Source organism: Aptenodytes patagonicus, chromosome 2 (genome assembly GCF_965638725.1).
Source record: "Aptenodytes patagonicus chromosome 2, bAptPat1.pri.cur, whole genome shotgun sequence".
Taxonomy (NCBI): Eukaryota; Metazoa; Chordata; class Aves; order Sphenisciformes; family Spheniscidae; genus Aptenodytes; species Aptenodytes patagonicus.
The window spans coordinates 21,790,932-21,792,841 of record NC_134950.1 but is presented as its reverse complement, the minus strand read 5'-3'; the positions used below and the strand labels follow the sequence as shown (position 1 = coordinate 21,792,841).

Below are 1,910 nucleotides of genomic sequence, written 5' to 3'. Positions count from 1 at the left end.
GACACCCCGGCGGACTCCCTGTGAGGGCGGGAGGACTCGTGCCGGCTGCCTGACTGTCACGGAGTTTCTTCGCCCGTTCTCCTGCCGTGCCTCTTTCAGGAAAGTTGCAGCTCTCTCCGGCACCAGAAGCCCTGACAGAGCCGGGACAATTGAAGCCTCCCGCCTCAGCACCCCGTGCCCCGCAGGCAGGAGGCGATTTGCATGCGGACTTGTCTCTGGTAGCAGCCACTGCCCGTCAAGCCTGACGGACAAACGCCCCCCTCTTTCCGCCCCCCCGTCCCGGAAAGCCCCTCCCTCGCCCCCTCCCTCGCCGGCACCTCCCGCCGCCTGTCAGTCGGAGCGGAGCGCGGCGCGGGGAGCGGAGGCGGCACGGCAACGGCAGAGAGCGGGCGAGAGAGGGAGAGAGCGAGCGAGGAGCCAAGCTCTCCCCTCCCTCTCTCCCTCCCTCTCTCTCTCCCTCCCTCCCTCCCTCCCTCCCTTCCTTCCTCCTCTCTCCCTCCCTCCCTCCTTCCCTTGCTCCCTCCCTGCGTTCTTTATGCTTCTCTCCCCCCTCATTCTCGCTCTCCGTCTCGCCCACCCCGATCTCCGCTTCTCTTCCCCTTTTCCTCCGTCACACACGCACACACTCTTTCCCTCTCCCTGTTCTTCTGTCATTTGATTTTGCATCTCAAGGTGGCCACCGGCTCCTCAATGAATCCCGTCTATTGATCTGTCACCCTCCCTCCACCCCCGTCCCCTCCCAAGCTCCACTCCTGTACCTGGAGCAAGTCAGGAGCGGCAGCCGAGCAGCATGTCCCGAAGGAAACAGAGCAAACCCAGGCAGATCAAACGTAAGTTTCCTGAGGGGGGCTCCCTCTAACAGACTTTTATTTATCTCGTTCTTGGGAGACGCGAGAGAGGTGGCTGTGGGGAGCAATAGGGGGGTCCAGACTACGGACCGAATGATGAAACTTTGCCAGAGAGACTGAGGAAGGGGAGAGAGAAAGGGGACAAGAGCGAAAGCCAGGAACTGCTCCCATGCCGGGTGAGCAGGCTCCTCGCTTTCTCGGTTTTTGCTCCTTTGGAGCTCTTGCTGCCTCCTCTTAGTCTCTTCAAACTATTCCTCCGAGTTTCGGAGTGGGATCACTCATGTTTTTTCAAGTTGAAGTAGCGCCGGGAGAGCAGCATAAAACAGCTCGCGAACACCGTACCGCTGAGCAACTTTCTGCGTCTAACGCGTGTGAACAGACCCATGCCGAGCCTGGGCTGCAGTAAGTACCAGAGGACGCAGAAAGCGTGCGGGGGGAAAAGGCGAGAAAGTTCCCGCGGGGGAGCCCGTGGGTAGCGCCGCGCCGGCTGCGGGCCCCGCCGTCCCCCCGGGCGCCGGCCCCACGCGGCTGGCCGCGCCGCACCGCACCGCGCCGCTCCTCCGCCCGCGTCCCTTCGGGGCTCGTTTTGCAGCTACACCGTAGGCGCACACTCGCCTTTGCTGTTTTCGGGGGTTTAACACTTTTGAGCTGTTTTCTGTATTGAGGAACAGGTGTGCTGAAGGCTTGTAGTTGAAAGATACTTTGCCTAATAGTGTTCCTAGTTCACTTTTCTTGCCTGTGACACACGACAGAGTCTTAACTTCATAAACTTTTATGTGCTTTAGATTATGCATCCGAACAAGTCTAGCGGTCGGGACTAGAAGAAGTGTCAGGCGTTTCGAAAGAGGGTCTATAAGTCATTTTGTTATAAAATCAGTGGTACTGATCTGATGTATCTTCATTGATGTTCTGTATTACAGAACTCCATTCAAAGTAACCATCATGGGACGTGGAGAAGCTCTTTCAGTAGTAATTTCCTTATTGATTTCTGACTCCAGAATGCTTATTAATAGCCCACTTCGGATGGAATATGTATTGAATTGACAAAGTGATTTAGCAAAG

General features: G+C 57.2%; 1 protein-coding gene across 2 annotated transcripts in view; it reads left to right on the top strand.

Moving 5' to 3' along the window:
• The first annotated feature begins 472 nt into the window (after positions 1-472).
• The window catches only part of ZFPM2 (zinc finger protein, FOG family member 2), a 315,698-nt gene continuing 314,260 nt past the window's right edge, over positions 473-1,910 (top strand). For both annotated transcript variants that reach the window (XM_076329250.1, XM_076329249.1), the window contains exon 1: positions 473-830. In XM_076329250.1, the coding sequence (XP_076185365.1) occupies positions 791-830 (40 nt within the window). In that variant the 5' untranslated portion in view covers positions 473-790. The remainder of the gene's footprint in view (positions 831-1,910) is intronic.